This window comes from Bos grunniens, chromosome 1 (genome assembly GCF_055505025.1).
Source record: "Bos grunniens cultivar Pamir isolate PY7600 chromosome 1, Bosgru_T2T1.0, whole genome shotgun sequence".
NCBI lineage: Eukaryota > Metazoa > Chordata > Mammalia > Artiodactyla > Bovidae > Bos > Bos grunniens.
In genome coordinates, this window is record NC_141165.1 from 46386505 (window position 1) to 46400298 (window position 13794).

Here is a 13794-nt window from a genome sequence, read left to right on the forward strand (position 1 = left end):
GGTATTTTGTTTACAGCTCATGGGAACTTGTGGACTAAAGGTCAAATTTATGAAAGTCCTCATGGAAAAATGCTGAGCAGTACCAAAACCACTGTAATTCCTTGGAGAGTTTTTAGAATTCCAGAACTAAGATCACAAAAATCACTTTGGTCTCCTACATGTCAATATTCAGGATAGAGACTCTTACTGAACATTCCTCCAGTGATGGGAGACCTTGGTCAAAAGGAAACAATGACTCCATTCTCTTAACAGGTCAAACCAACATGGGGGGGTTGAGCTAACCTCCCTGGACACCCACCCAGGGCTAATGCTACAGAGCCGAACAGTGTGTGCTTTAACCCCACAGGACAACTCATATGCCTGGGTACTATTTTTAGGCTATTACCTTGGCTGCCTTTATTCTTAGAAAAAAAACACACACAACTTTTCCACAAGTTTCTCTTCTCCCAGTTGGAGAAACCATGTTTTAACTGAGTTATTTCAAATCACAAAGTCAGAGACTTGCAAGCATGATGCTTCTGTTCAGTCCCCCAGAGGGAGACGATTCATTCTGATATTTATGGCTCAAAACAAAAAAAAAAAGTTGTAATATTGTGCTTGGAACACACAGAACCAGTTATTAACTTCTTGCTACTATTATAAATAATAACAGCTCAGTCCAGGTTACTGTGACCTCTGACAAATCAAGGAAACAAGTTATTTTCTCCTCTTGTGATTGTAACACTTGTGATTGCAACACTTTTTGCCTTTTAATAAATGTCCTGGTACTCTGAGTTTCCCTTTCAATTCATTTAATTTCAACAATCTGTCAAAAAAAAAAAAAGAGCCAATAAACAAATATTGAATTACATTTTGCTGGGTTTTTTAAACCCTTAAACTCCAGACTTATAAAAACAGCTTGTGTGTCTTCCACCCTGACCACCCTGCTATTTTTCCACATACCACAGGCCACCCATAGATACAAAGTCAGGGCGACGGGGAGGAGGGGGTGGCAAAGCTGAGGCAGTCTACTTGGAACCAGTAGACAGGAGGGCGATGAGGCCTGAGGAAGCACTTATGGACAAAATGTAGTTCCTGTAAGAATTCAATGTTAAGGAAAAATCAACCCCAAATTGGTTTTCAACAGAACAAAAAGAACCCACCTCCTTGGAACGTACTGTTTTCCTCCTGACACACTATCTAACGACAATAATGTGCAGTCTCATTGTCTGCAAATACAATTTACCAGAGAGGAGACTATAAAGAACGAAGAACATTCACAGGGAATACGTTCCAACAGAAAACACTTGAGACAAACCTAGAACACATGATCACAAAGCAAACATCTGAATTCCATTTAACCCTCAAGAAAAGAGCTGATCAAAGAACATAGGGAGGAAGAAGAGACTTGATTTCTTTACCAACCCCCGCATCAACAGCAAAGCAAAAATAAGTTTTCCTTGTCCATCAGTGTTTTGGCTACAGCTGGCCTGTGAAAGCAAGGAGGTTCACAAAGTTTGCAGCTACTCTCAGTCTCAGGACTAGAGTGTTTGGGGCAAATCACTCCAGTATTCCCAGAAGATAAAAGTTGGAGAGTATCTGCTATTTTATTACATCAGAATCTCCTACTGTTGAAAATTTGGCTGCACATTCCTGGATAACACTTTTAATAAATTACCTTAGCAAGAGAAGACTGATTCTTGCCCAAAAGTTCAACTTAAGAGCAACTTGAAACACTATTAAGCTGTTATAAAATGTGCCAATTTAACTTCACTGGCTATTCACCCAACCCCAAAGCCCCAAAGTACCAGCAGATACAGGGCTTATGCCAGGAGCTGTCAAAGAAGGTAAGTTTGCTTTGGCTCCTTAGCATGTTGTTTTTTTTAAACCAGGTAGGTACACATCATCATATATGTAAGACTGCTTTGCAATACCCATTATTTATCATAAAGTCTTGATCATAAAATTAAAAGAACTTCAAATCAAACAAAAGCCCTTATTTTAAACATCCAGAAACATGCCTAAGGTCACAGTGCTTATTAAGGGACTGACTCCCTTTGCAGTTTTTGTTACCAAACCACTTAGACAAATAAAAACCAAAATGAACTGTTTCTAGACTTCTAAAAAGGATAATCAACCTTTAAAAGGATACACTGTGGGGTTGAAGTTCTTCAGTATAAAGAAGGAAGCAACAATGACCAAGACCAGAAACAGGGTGTTATTATAGAAGATGGAAAATGTTGTAGCTTCATAATCAGCAACTTCATTCTTCTTCCACAAGATTCTGTGGACACAGAAACAAGTCATTTAGTTTTTCAGTAGGCACTAAAAATGTTAAATACCACATGGTTCTAGCTCATTGTAAGGTAAGTTCTTCTTTAAGTGTTCTGGGCAGAATGTGTTAATATTAAATTCAGTCAGCATTGTCCCCTTTATTCTACTAAAAAAGATATTTCATTTTATCAATGCTCAGAAATTCCCTGGTGGTCTAGTAGTCAGGATTCAGTGCTTTCAATGCCAGGGCCTGGGTTCAGACCCTGGTCAGGGAACTAATAGTTATCGATGCTCAAGTAGCTAGGTATATTACTTTTTTCCCCAGCAGTTTAAGCTTTTGAAGAAGGAACTGATTAATCACAATTAGCTTGGTTTTACCAGCAACCAAAATTGGCATCTTTCTCTAGATACTCACCAAAAACAAACTATTGATTAGCAGCCTGAAAGGGCTTTCTCACCCGTTTGCAGGCTTGAAACTCTCTACAGTCTACAGATTTCAGCCTTCAATGTTACACCTTAAGACAAGCCCATGGACAAAACCAGCTGTCACGTCACAGAAACAGACTTGTCTGTGACTCTCTTTAGCCATCTTTATTTAATTCGAACTAAGAATCTGCTTGATCATTAGGAGGAATTTTTACTCCCATGAAACCCACTTACTTTTTATTTAATCCACTTTTTTTTTTTTTTTAACCATTTCACAGGGGTAACAGGAAGTTCCAGGGTGCCTGTGAATAAGGGGGTCTTTATTCTCCTCAGTTAATTAACTTTGTAAAGCAATTTTTAAACGAGTAGATAGGTTCTAACCTAGTAATGGGATGTGAAATCAACTGAGTGGATCCACTGTTCAGGAAAAATTACTGAGTGAGTTGTGACCAACATGTTAAAGAAAAAAAAATGAAATAGGAAAAAAACCAGAAAAGTATCAAGTGCATCACATACAATAGGGTAATAACTTTGTTCTATGCAACATTTACTTGTGTGTATGTAAAAGTATTTGGTCAAATAGTAAAATATTTTTACTGTGGGTCATCTAAAAGGCTCAAAGTCACTGCCATTGATGCTTCCTCCTCCAGAAAAATACATTACTCTGGGGTCAGATGGTACCCCCAACTAATCCTAAGGCTAGCACATGGCTAATGTCATTGTAACTGCCATGTTTTATTCACCAACTGTTGTAATGCAAAGTCAACAAGCCTGGCCGTAAAGGAGCTAAATCAAAGGTATTAGCACCTTGTCTTCACTGGAAGAAATTCGTGGTTTCTAATATATATGCCATGTTTCCTTAATTCTGTGGATACCATCAACTTAGTAAATCTTAGTCTACTGTAAAGTTTGGGAGATGTAAAGGACCTTATATTAAATGCAGCTATCAACTATAAAGCAGCTTCTGATTTCAGAGAAGTTTAAAAGTAAATTTAAAAAATACATGATTTGGAATTAATACAATATTCCATTCTATCAATAATCAAAGAAAACACCAGCCCGGTCCAGAAATGTCCATAGTCTGTACATGGTTTAATGCTACAAAACACTGTTTTTAAGACTTTGGCACAAGACCCAGTGAAGATAGGCTCCTTAAATAGGCTACAGGCATGATTTTACTGTTGGCAATTAAATTATCCCGTTTCTACTACAGCGCTTCTCCCGAACTCCCTGCCAAGCCCTGAATCAGAACTGACTTCAAGATGTTTTTCATGAAAGAGTGGTTCAATCATCTAGGTTGTCCCAGCTCCCAAAGGCCATGAGTTACATGGTGGTATACCCAGTCAGGACTGTCTGGCAGCTCTCAGAACTTGTTCTAGTCCAGCCATATCCTGGTTTATTTTGAAGAAGGTTAGGACTCCCGATCCCCCTCATCAGCAGTGGTTCTGCCAGAGCCTCACTGGTAGGAAACCTAGTTTGAGAGAGCACTTCTCAAGTGGTTCTTTGTCCAAGGAGTACTTCCTAAAACAGGAGAGAAGTTGAGACCATACTCAGCAAGTCTTACAATCTGATAATACTAACAATGGACCATCAGTAAGTCAAGGAGAAAAAACAATTCATATCCTGGGACAAGCATTAATGAATCCAATCCTCCTCTGCTAGTTTCCATCCTTGCAGAGATGGAAAAGCAGTTCAAAGTGGCACATACTTCGAGAGATACCCATCTGGGTAGAAACATGCCAATAAGCCTTCTCTTAAATCTCTTGGAAACAACTAGTCTTTTGAGGGGAAAAAAACACTAGATCTTAAACGGAGTTGTGTATCCAGTTACTGCATCAATAATGACTACAGCCCTTGGTACAACTGTATCCAGTGTGGCCTTTGTGAGAGGCCACAATTACAAACAGCACAAACTTCTACTGATGACAAGAACAGACCTTTATCATTTTCCGATGCTCTGAATTTTAAATATCAATAAACCTCCACTTCACCCTAATCTGAAATATCTGATCCAGCCAATGGCAAAGAGACTTCATTTCCGATTCCAAGTGATCTGCTGGTGAAGACTACCTTTCTTCCGTGCTGTGAAAGATTCTGAGACACATCCCAGGATGAAGAGCAAGTATCAGATCAAATCAGGAAGTCTGCGGTGGGCAGAGAGACCCATCTGCCATCTCTGATATAATTAGTCATCTAAAACCTCTAAGATTGCAAAAGCTTATACAAAGCATTTTGAAATTTGGGTAACGATGAAGTGCACTCCAATTTAGGAACCACTGTTCTAATAAATATTGTAACTCAATAAAAAGGTTAAAAAAAAGTGGTCTAGATTCTCTAGTATCTATCCCTATGCAAAAATTTGTGATCAAAAAGTTACACAGAGCCAGAAGTCCTTAAGGCTGCTCCCTGAAACACAGGCCTTTGCTCTGAGGACTTTAATAGTGTTCCTTCAGTTTTATGAAGGATTCATAGGACATAATCACTTCAGTAATGTTTTGGTGCCTGTCCAAAACCACTGTAGAAGACACTGTTCATTAAGTTACTCTGTGTCCCTTACGTAAGGATCCACTTGATAAAGTCTGTCCAAGATTCAGTGCCAGCAAAGTTTCTCTTCAGAAGGACATGCCTGCTGCTTCTCATCCGACAATGAAAGCTGGATGACCTCAGACGTGCCCTCTGACACTTGGAAGCTCAGAGCTAAGTTCTGTGTCCAACTGCTGTAACTAACCCTGAGGTCCTCATTCATCCACCTCTTCTTACTTTTCATCGGTTTCTGATCTTTTAAAATTGTACTGCTTTGTTTCATATGCAACTTAATATTTTAAGTCCCCACAAAGTCTTTCTGGAGCAAAGTGGGATAAAAATTCCATTTCACAAAGCACCTATGGATACTAAACTTAAGATCCATGAAAACAGGCTCAACTTCCGACTTTGTTAAACCATGTGGCAACTCTTAAGCACAAGTTTATTCAGTCGTTCAGACACCTGTATTCAGACGTTAGATTGTTCGTTAGACTTCTAACAGCAGCCGGCAGGAAAAACTGGGGATGGCGCTAATAAATATGGCAAAGAATTGGGCAACAGGAGACAAACCTAATTGTTTTCTTTTTCCCGAACAATGCAGACGTCCAACAACCAGATGTGCCCAGGGACATTCAGGAGCAGAAATACCACCACCTGAAAATGCTTACATAGAACACAATGTAAAGCCTTCAGACACAGGGGTTAGGTGATACCTAAAGGTTGCACAGCTAATGAGTGGCAAAGCCAAGCACTGCACACAGCTCTGCACGCTCCTAATCCAGCAGAGCAGTGGAGCACAAGCTCATGTCAGACTGCCTGTGTTCTCACTCTGGCCTTACCACACACTAACCTATGACCTTGGAGCAGCATACCCTAGCTTTCTGTACCTCAGAGTCCTCAGGCATAAAGTGGGGAAAACAAGAGCACCTACCTCGTGGGGCTCTCTGGAGGAAAGTATCTGGTGGTAATAAACACTCAAAAGGACAATTATCCTCATTACCACAACTTCTACAACACCAACATTTCTCTCAGACAATTCTGATACCCATGTTCTTTAAGCAGAAACCAAAAAAACTTTATTTTCTACAAATACCCCCCTTTCTGGTTACCACAAACACTTTAAATAGGGAGTCAAACCTTTCATCCTTTTCCTTCCGAGACATCTTTCTATTATCAGCTTCAGAGAGTTTCCGAGTCACTTCTTTGGAGACAGCATCTTCCCTCTTCTGTGCTACTCTGAAAGGAAAAGAAAAAGAGTTTACACATGCACCAGGAGTGAACACTGCTCTCTCTCAGAAACACTCTGTACTCCGAGCTTGTCCTGGCAACTGTATCATACATTTCAAGAAAACAAGCTGGACAGAAAGTTCCAAGCTTATTACACTATACTAGCCAAAAGAGAGGGAGTTCAGGAAACTTCCAAGACAGGGTTTATTAGTGATGTGTTTTGAATTCAGCTTAAAAGGGAGAATTTTCAAAAGTCAGGTATTTAATATGGAAATAAAAGTCAAATGCTATTAGCACAATTTAATTATGAATCATTATAGCTCCACTTTGTTTTAACTCATAAATTAACTGTTCCACAAATAAATTTGTTAAGGCACTAGTAAATGACACATGATTTTCAATTCCAATATATAACAGGAGAGAAAATTAAGCTTAGAGAAATCTAAAATCTTAAAGTAAAGCTTTTAACTCTATTCAAAAGGGGAATATCACTAAAAAGAAATATTACCACCTGGTGAAGGACTGACCATAGCAGTTTGTTAAATAAACTACTGGTTTGAGAGCTGCACCAAGAGATAATATGGAATCAGCCAGAAAAGGCTGAAAGTGTCATTTGAGAAATCAGATAAGAATATTTAGTGATGAGTCAGATAAAGAAAAAAAAAAAGACATAATCCAAAAAAAAAAAAAATCTACAAGATAAATTTTATCAGATGGGGTTGCTAGTAAAAGAGAAGACAAAAGTTAACCTATGATGAAATACAAAAGCCTCCCAAAGATTAGACATTTAAATTTGATGATTTACTTTTCATAATATAGGACAAACTTGACTACCCGTAAACACAGAAAAAGTAATAACTGATCACAAGCAAAATAGTGCAATTGCCTACAAAGTCTCACTAAGAAAACTTTCAACAAAATACTGAGACGTATTAAACAAGCCCCAGATGTAGACCAGAGAGACAGACATCTGTTTAATCTATGTTCCAATCCCTCATAACTATACTACATTAAGTTCTGGTCAGTGGACCAAGGAAAACTGTGGAAAAATCAGGATGGATTCCTGAAAACCCCAAGATCATGAACAGCAATAGCTTTCAACCTTCAACAACATGGGCTTCTGGGCTACAAATTAAACCATTTTCTACTCCAGAGGACCTTCCTGACCCAGGGATCGAACCCGCGTTTCTTGCATCTCCTGCATTGGCAGGTGGATTCTTTACCACTGAACCTCCTGAGAAGCCCCAAATTTGGGTTGGTTTTATCTTTCTCTCACTCAATTATCAAATTAGAAGTGACACTGTTAAAAACAAAATCTTTAGTCAGCTTTGACTAATGTATTTGTCCACAAATTGATCACTGGAGGGAGGAAAACCAGTTAGAAAATAGGTAAAAGGAAATAGGTTCTGAAATGTAAAGAAAACAGCAGCTAAGGGAGCAGGTAGCTGTTTTAAGAGCTACTTTAAGACACTAAATAGAACATTATAATGCCCTGCTATCCCTGACTCATTGTATTACGTAAAATTCTGTTCTGCAGGCAGAGACTCTCCAGCAAATCCAAGGCACTCACTAAATGTTTCTTGAACTTCACACAAGACTGCTTTTTTCTAAGAAAGGCCAATTGATAAGAAATGGACACGGTTTACAGCAAAAACCTTTCTTAGCTGAGCAGAGGGGGGAAAACACACACACACACACACGCACGCACGCACGCACGCACCTCAACTGTCAGGGTGCTAGGACGTAAGAATAAACTATCTTCAAAAGAGCTGGCTCTAGGCATCTCTCAGACAAATAGTCAATCATCTGTCCTGAAGACACTTACCCAGATAACTAATTTCTATGTCTAAAATTCTATACTTGCCTAAAAAGACATTAACAACCACAATGTAGGTTTATTACAACTCAGCCCTACCCTCCATCTCCGTGGTCTCAGCAAACAAATCTCACTCAGCGCTAAATGCTCTGAAACAAGACAGAGGCAAATGCAGGGGCCCAGCACCCAGCCAACTGAGATTAAAAAAAAAAAAAATCTTCATAAACATCTTAAAAATCATACCACGTTAAAAGAAATTCCTATGGGCTCTCTCACCTCCAACCTCTCCGACACTGCACACATTTATTACATGCCAAACACCATGCTCTACATGTTGCATGTACCATATTTAATCCTGACCATCCCAAGAGGTACCATCAGTACTCCCATTTTACAGCCCAGAAACCTGAAGTCTCAAAAGATAAAATGCAGGCCCAAGGGTCTGCACTTAAAAAGCAGGAGAGCGGGAACTGGAATACAGACTATAGACTCTGAAGCCATTCCCTCCACTACCAACACCTGCCCACACTCAGCATCTTGCTGGCTCTTTAAGCCTTAACAATCTTAGCAATCTGTAGGAGTTTTTATGTCACTAGCAATATTTAATATTAAACCAAAACTATGTCACTAGCAGTATTTAATATTAAACCAAAACTATGACTAAAAAATAATTTCACTCAGAGATCCTATTAAATCAGTAAATGTAAATGTTAGTCGTTCAGTTTTGTCCAACTCTTTGCAACCCCATGTGCTGTAGCTCACCAGGCTCCTCTGTCCATGAAATTCTCCATTTAAGGACACTGGAGTAGGTAGGCATTCCCTTCTCCAGGGAACGCCTCCCTACCCAGGGACTGAACCCAAGTCTTCCACATTACAGGCAGAGATCACTGAAATTTCACTGAACTAAACAAAATGTATCATTAATTAGGGTAAGAGAAATAAACAAAGGACATGGAAGCTGTCCTCAAAAAGCGGGAAGTAAAAATGAGAGGAAAGAGCATGATTTTTGACTCCAAAAAGGTGAATGAAAAATTGTATGTAGAACAAGTGAAAAACACTAGGTCCCAAAGAGACCGAGGTCCAAGGGAATCACAAAGGATGGGTCATGCAAAACACCCACTCTGAGGACTTCACTATCCACAGATGGCCACACCTCATGAGAAGGACAGCCCAGAAAAGCAGAGGCCGAGGCGGGCTGAATTCTGAAATGGCAGCTGGTGAAGAGGGGCTGCCAAGCAGGAAGACAACAGAGATGACCTGGATTTAGCTGTTCCAGCAACTGTCAGGCACAACCTAGACTCCTAAGGATCCTAAGGATCCAGGACGACAGTGGGGAGGCTCACAATCATCCCTGGTAACTGAGATCATCTGAAGGTGTTTCTGCTCCTCATCACCAGAAAGCTTGACACAGCAACAATAAAGACAGTTAGGATTTCTCTGGAAAGGATTCCTAAGGCTTAAAATAACAGACACGTAAGAATGGAAAGAAAGGGAGACGTTTCTAAATGAGGGAAGGGAGGAGTCATGTTCAAAGGCTGAGTTGGAAGCCCTAAGCCCCAATCCTAAAAGATGAGGCCTGACTGGTAGGAGGCAGAGGATTCACATTCCAAGGGCCTGGAAGAATCTGGTTTTAATACTTTTAGAAAAAAGAATGTCATGAAGAGTTATTAGGAGAGTGAAATGACAAAATGAAGAAACAGAGGAAATATGGTAGCCTAATTAGCATTAAAAATGTCAAGGTTGAGTAAAAGAAAAAAAAGACCACTTCTTTCACATCCAAAAATTCTACATGGACAGTCCAGAACAATTCTTTCCAGAATTCCATTTGACTTTAAAAATGTTAATTTACTTGGTGGGTTTGCTTTTCTGAGCCCCATGATTAAGGCTAGTACGTAAGTGTTCTAATTCCAACCTCAACACCCACTTCCATAGCACTGTTAACAGCACTGTCTCTGCTTTTCAGTTAGTCGCTATTCCTTCATACCATTATTTATGATTACATATTTTCCAATCATATATACATACCCCCCGAATATACATACACATATATTTCCAATTAATCCAAACATACATACACATCTATCTCCCCCCAAATATAAACACATATGTGTATATGCATACACATATATTTCAAATTAATCCAAATATACATACACATATCTCCCCCCAAATATACATAAAAATATATCTCAAATTAATGCTTACCAAAACTCACGCACACAAACAGTCTTTCAGAAGACACCCTACTATATAAAAATGCAACAATATTTACTTTCACTTGAGAAATATACTTACTTGTGCTTGAGAACAAATTTCACATTTTTGTAAGCAAAGGCTACCAAGTAAGTGCTTACTAGGGTCATCACACTATACAGAACAGCAGACTGAATAAGATCCATATGCCATATTCGCCAATATAACCCTGAATTAAGATAAAAGGGGTGGGGGAATACAAAAAGAAACAAAACATTACCACCCAGTTACGAAAACCTGCTGAGTTATTAATAATTATAGCTAAACCTGGTAAAATACAGCCCGGATTAGGGAATCCAATACAGTGTAAGAAGAACTAAGTGTGATATCCAGGAAAAAGTTAAGTCTCAACTGTTTCTGGTTCAGAATACTTGAAAAACATAACCTTCCTATAACTAGTCCATGATGAGATTTCTGCTGCTTCTAGAATGAGAACTCTGGCTCAAAAAAATCACGATTGAGACTTCAAATTTCATTCTTCAGGGTACTATTACATTAACTACAAGTCATTCCGAGACTCCACGTGTAGTCCCAAACCAGAGTTCACACGCTGACGTGGCTGTTATCTGAAATCAAGGCAATGCACAGTGCGGTCACTGAACCATGTTAATTGCACGCTGGGTTTTATGAAGTCGGGAGAGAAAATACATCTGGATTTGTCCAACACCACTGCAAAAATGTAGGAGAGAGGCAATTGACATTTGGGATCCCTAAACTCTAAAAACAACCTTGGCCAAGGCTGTAAAGTTTTTTCCATTCAAGTAAGAATTCTAGAATTGCCCTAACAGAATTATTAAAAAGTTTAAACACAGTAGAGCTTGGGGCCTTGGCAATGGTTCAACTTCTTTCGGAAAATAACCGGTTCTGTGTGAACCGGTTCTAAAGCTATATTTACAATTCAGTGCGAGTGTTAATGTCTCTAACCTAATTCATGAGTTTCTCCAAAGTAAGTAAAAAGTTTAAGATCTCGTAACAGCAAACGATAGTTATACGGGGCGAGGGGGTGGGGAAAGAACAGGCGATATGCCTGTTAGCATCACAAGATCTTAACCCGGGTGTTGGTTCAAAAACAGATTTGAGGCCGCCATCCCAGAACCAGTAACTCACAATCCGCAGACCTGAGGCCTGGGAATGAGCTAGCCTACTTTTACAACGTGCTACAATGACTTTCCTGGGATGCCACCCACCACGATTCCGGACAGATCACGGAGGCCCACAGAGGCTGCGTGCAGCCCCTGAGTCCAGGAGGAGCTGGGGGACAGCGCGGGTTCCGGCGCACGCCTAGCCCTCTGCACGGCCCTGCCACGTCCCCGCCCAGCCCAGCCCAGCCCAGCCCAGCCCAGCCCGTCTCGCTCCAAGCGCTCACAGATGGGGATGGCGGACACAATGAAGGCGTTCCCGAAGAAAAGCGCCGAGGACTTGGCCGAGAGGTTGCGGCTGAAATCCTGCAGGAGCAGGTCCTCCTCGGACTGCTGCTTGGGGCCGCCTTTGGGAGCCATGGTGGAATCGGAGCCGCGGGACGGGCGCGGAACCTCGCGCAAAGCGGGGAAGAAGCCACTGTTACCGCCTCTACAGCCACCGTATCCGCTAACGACCAGTCAGCGCAGCGCGAGGAGGCGGGACCCGGCCTGGGCTTGGAACAAACATCCGCAGGATTGGCCAGTCTGGCGCCACTCTGTAGGTTTCTCCGGCGTGATTAGGCAAGCGGGCCAGACTTCCGGATTCCTAGCCGGCCACGTGATTCGTCACTTTCTAGGAGGAGGCCGGGACTTGTAGTTCAGTGGGCGATTGTAACAAAACTTTATTAACATTTATTTCAAAGATGCTGATAGACTCCTGCTTTCCAAACCCTGGAAATTCCAAAACACGAAGCTCTTCGTCTTATGGTCATTCATTCATGGAGAGTATGGTTTAACTGGCTCTGTGGGTACCCAGAAGCAGAAGATATTAAGAGATGACAAGAATAAAAAGAACTATGCAAAAGAGCTCTTAATGACCCAGATAACCACGATGGTGTGATCACTAACCTAGAGCCAGACATGCTGGAGTGCGAAGTCAAGTGGGCCTTAGGAAGCATCACTACCACTACTACAAAGCTAGTCGAGGTGATGGAATTCCAGCTGAGCTATTTCAAAGCCTAAAAGATGATGTTGTTAAATAAAGTGCCGCACTGGAAATGCCAGGAAATTTGGAAAACTCAGCTGTGGCCACAGAATTGGAAAAGGTCAGTTTTCACTCCAATCCCAAAGAAAGACAATGCCAAAGAATGTTCAAACTACCACACGATTGCGCTTATTTCACATGCTAGCAAAGTAATGCTCAAAATTCTCCAAGCTAGGTTTAAACAGTACCTGAATGGAGAACTTCCAGATTTTCAAGTGGGATTTAGAAAAGGCAGAGGAACCAGAGATCAAATTGCCAACATCCGTTGGCTCATAGAAAAAGCAAGAAAATTTCAGAAAAACATCAACTACTTCTTCGTTGACTTTACTAAAGCCTTTGACTATGTTCAGTTCAGTTCCGTCATTCATCATTTTCGACTCTTTATAAACCCCTGGACTGCAGTACACCAGGCTTTGCTGTCCATCATCAACTCCTGGAGCTTATTCAAACTCATGTCCACTGAGTCGGTGATGCCATTCAATCATCTCATCCTCTGTCATCCCCTTCTCCTCCCACCTTCAATCTTTCCCAGCATCAGGGTCTTTTCTAGTGAGTCTGCTCTTCCATTCAGGTGGCGAAAGTATTGGAGTTTCAGCTTCAGCATCAGTCCTTCCAATGAATATTCAGGCCTGATTTCCTTCAGAATGAAATGGTTGGATCTCCTTGCTGTCCAAGGGACTCTCAAGAGTCTTCTCCAACATCACAGTTCAAAAGCATCAATTCTTCAATGCTCAGGTATACATGACTACTGGAAACACCAAAGCTTTGACTAGATGGACCTTTGTTGGAAAAGTAATGTCTCTGCTTTTTAATATGCTGTCTAGGTTGGTCATAGCTTTTCTTTCTTTCTTTTTTTTTTTTCATAGCTTTTCTTCCAAGGAGCAAGTGTCTTTTAATTTCATGGCTGCAGTCACCATCTGCAGTGATTTTGGAGCACAGAAAAATAAATTCTGTCACTGTTTCCATTGTTTTCCCATCTATTTACAAAAAGTGATGGGACCAGATGGCATGATCTTAATTTTTTGAATGTTGAGTTTTAAGCAAACTTTTTCACCCTCCTCTTTCACTTTCATCAAGAAGCTCTTTAGTTCTTCTTCACTTTCTGCCATAAGGGTGGTGTCATCTGCATATCT

The 13794-nt window shown here is 40.6% G+C and overlaps 1 protein-coding gene across 3 annotated transcripts; it reads right to left on the bottom strand.

Annotated features, from left to right (window-relative positions):
* Positions 1–774: 774 nt before the first annotated feature.
* On the bottom strand, positions 775–12084 carry SSR3 (signal sequence receptor subunit 3). 3 transcript variants are annotated; one of them, XM_086391585.1, is made up of 5 exons: positions 11865–12084; positions 10541–10667; positions 6340–6438; positions 2132–2263; positions 775–1074 (listed from the first exon to the last, which is right to left on the bottom strand). In XM_086391585.1, the coding sequence occupies exons 1-5, from the start codon at positions 11995–11997 to the stop codon at positions 1008–1010; spliced, it is 558 nt and encodes a 185-aa protein (XP_086247711.1). In that variant the 5' UTR covers positions 11998–12084; the 3' UTR covers positions 775–1007. The 3 variants fall into 3 exon arrangements, 2 of the variants coding, with proteins under 2 accessions (XP_086247711.1, XP_086247723.1); XM_086391597.1 differs by lacking the exon at positions 11865–12084 and adding an exon at positions 11686–11858; XR_015160605.1 differs by lacking the exon at positions 775–1074 and adding an exon at positions 5773–5865 and having other exon boundaries at positions 2089–2263.
* Positions 12085–13794: the final 1710 nt, after the last annotated feature.

Bases quoted from the DNA above. Each gene is read 5' to 3' on its own strand.
- SSR3 (XM_086391585.1), bottom strand. From the start codon at position 11,997: ATGGCTCCCAAAGGCGGCCCCAAGCAGCAGTCCGAGGAGGACCTGCTC. The intron at 10,668-11,864 runs GTGAGCGCTTGG...ATCTTAATTCAG, and splicing joins TGTGTCCGCCATCCCCATCT to GGTTATATTGGCGAATATGG. The intron at 6,439-10,540 runs GTAAGTATATTT...TTTTCCTTTCAG, and splicing joins AAATTTGTTCTCAAGCACAA to AGTAGCACAGAAGAGGGAAG.